Source organism: Limulus polyphemus, unplaced genomic scaffold (assembly GCF_000517525.1).
Source record: "Limulus polyphemus unplaced genomic scaffold, Limulus_polyphemus-2.1.2 Scaffold16041, whole genome shotgun sequence".
Classification (NCBI taxonomy): Eukaryota; Metazoa; Arthropoda; class Merostomata; order Xiphosura; family Limulidae; genus Limulus; species Limulus polyphemus.
Window position 1 is genome coordinate 1 of NW_013681651.1, and position 2,169 is coordinate 2,169.

General features: G+C 31.3%; 1 protein-coding gene across 1 annotated transcript in view; it reads right to left on the reverse strand.

Annotated features, from left to right (window-relative positions):
• Positions 1 to 344: 344 nt before the first annotated feature.
• The window catches only part of LOC106477483 (antizyme inhibitor 2-like), a gene marked incomplete at its 5' end in the record, with an annotated part of 3,279 nt that continues 1,454 nt past the window's right edge, over positions 345 to 2,169 (reverse strand). The window contains 3 exons of the mRNA XM_013938042.2: positions 345 to 572; positions 1,411 to 1,558; positions 1,937 to 2,102. Coding sequence (XP_013793496.2) covers positions 436 to 572; positions 1,411 to 1,558; positions 1,937 to 2,102 — 451 coding nt within the window. The remainder of the gene's footprint in view (positions 573 to 1,410; positions 1,559 to 1,936; positions 2,103 to 2,169) is intronic.

Genomic DNA, 2,169 nt, shown 5'->3' on the forward strand with positions numbered 1-2,169 from the left:
CACATCAAAAACTTATACCCGGAACAATTAGCTGAACAATTTTGGAATTTTCTATCGCGATATTACACATTTTACACTCGTCCGATTCCTAGTTACATAATTTGGAACTATGTGTACTCTAGTAACACATTTTGGAACCATCCGATTCTATTTACGCGTTTCCAACAATCCAATCACTAGTAGCACAATTTTGAGATATCTAAGCTCTGATAAAATATTTTGGAACTACCTGTAACGTCTATTTAAAATATACCCTTCTTTGAGTGGTACCCTTTGAGCCCCCTTCCCCTTGTTGCCATCAAGCATCTCATTCTTTACACGCAAGATAGAAGCACTAATTACTTTCGTATTACGCTACCATAAAAAAAAGCACTCCCAAGAATTTACTGCAGTTGCTTTTAGGAAAATCCATCAAACACATGTATCATTTTTTCTTTATTCACTGTGGATTTTTTTACTTACCGCAAGAGGAACAACTTGAATATCTTGGAAAGGGTAAAAATTTCCGCCAAAACTTCCGTATCTACCGTCTGTTATATACGTGTTAATTCCACACAGAGAGTTCTTTCTTTCTATTAAGAAAATGAAAGAATATCAACAACAACAAGAAAAGAACTTTTATGGACGTAGATAACTAAAACAAATTATGTTACTATTATAGCTTAAGAAATAAGAAAGTAGGAACTTAAAATTTAGAGTAAAAGAACATCAAAATGCGGTGGATAAATTAAAAACGGGTGAATCGGCTTTGGTAGAACATGTGGCAAATTCTACATATGTTATTGACTGGGATAATGTCAAAATACTTAAACAGGTAACGGAAAAAGATGAACTAAACATAAGAGAATCCTTATAAATTGTTAAGAACAAAATGAATATAAATAAAGATTTAAGCCCAGTTGCTATGGGAGTAAACTTCTGGAAATCATTGTTGTAAATGACGTCATTTTAAGAACATGCTAGTTATACATGTACATTAGATTTATAAGAAACTTCATGCGTACTACGTGATTTATTCTTCTTAAGATGGTGGAATTATTTCCACCGAAACATGTAGAGTTTTTTAAAATTTATTTTAACTTATATTTGTTAAACTTTACAAATACATTATTGGGCATGTAAAAACGTTGATGTCTCGTTTTATTAATTTTATTTGAAATATGTTAAATGTATTCGAAAGCTAAAAGACAGGGAAATATTGTTGACAGTATATAAGACTGATAAATGCAATTAAAAACTAAATCATCAAATAAGTAAATACCTATACGTAAGAAAACCAAAAGAACATATATAGAGACAGACATCAAATGATTCAGGGTATTTGGTGTAGTCATGCTTAATAATAAAGTTTTCTATGTAGTATAAATATGTTCTAAACCGACAGGTATAGTTTTCTAGTATTAATTGTACCTAAGCTTTGCTGATTTTTGACCAGAATCACTTTACTGTAGAGATTGAAGGCGGCAGCCACCATATACTGACCAGGTTCAGCAATCACTCTTACTCCACAAGACGGTGGAAAACATTGGTCAAGAGTCTTTCCTATTGATGTAGCGATCTATACAAATCAAATAGATGTTTTTTTAACACTTTGAATATTTGAAATTAAAAAATACCAAAAATATTGATAATGTGAGTTTATTTATGTCTAGTGAATTGTCTATTAATTATGACGTAGATAATTATGTTTTGTTTTTCTACTCAGAGTTGTAGGCCATCTGGTGAATAAGGAGAATAACACTATCTTTATTTTTGTACTCAGGGTTATAGGCCATCCTTTGGAGAAGAAAAATAACACTAAGTTATTAATAACAATACGTTTATTACATTGATTTATCCATTAAGATATAAGTACTTATATTTCAATATACTAAAATAATTGTTGTTGATAGGCTTAACGCTTAGCTAGGGTGAGAAACAACATACAATAACGTACTTCTTTGAAACAATTAAGACTAGTTCTAGAGCCGGGGTATCCACCACCAATGTCTAATAAAGTCATCTTCACTCCCATCTTCGAGACTTCGTCAAACACCCATCTAGCTGTTTTTATTGCTTCTACGTAACATTTGGAATCTTGGAAAGAAAATCCCACATGGAAACTAAAGATGGAAAACCAAAAAACGAAATAATTACTTTTTTCTGTAAATGTTGTTACTGTTTTTAAAC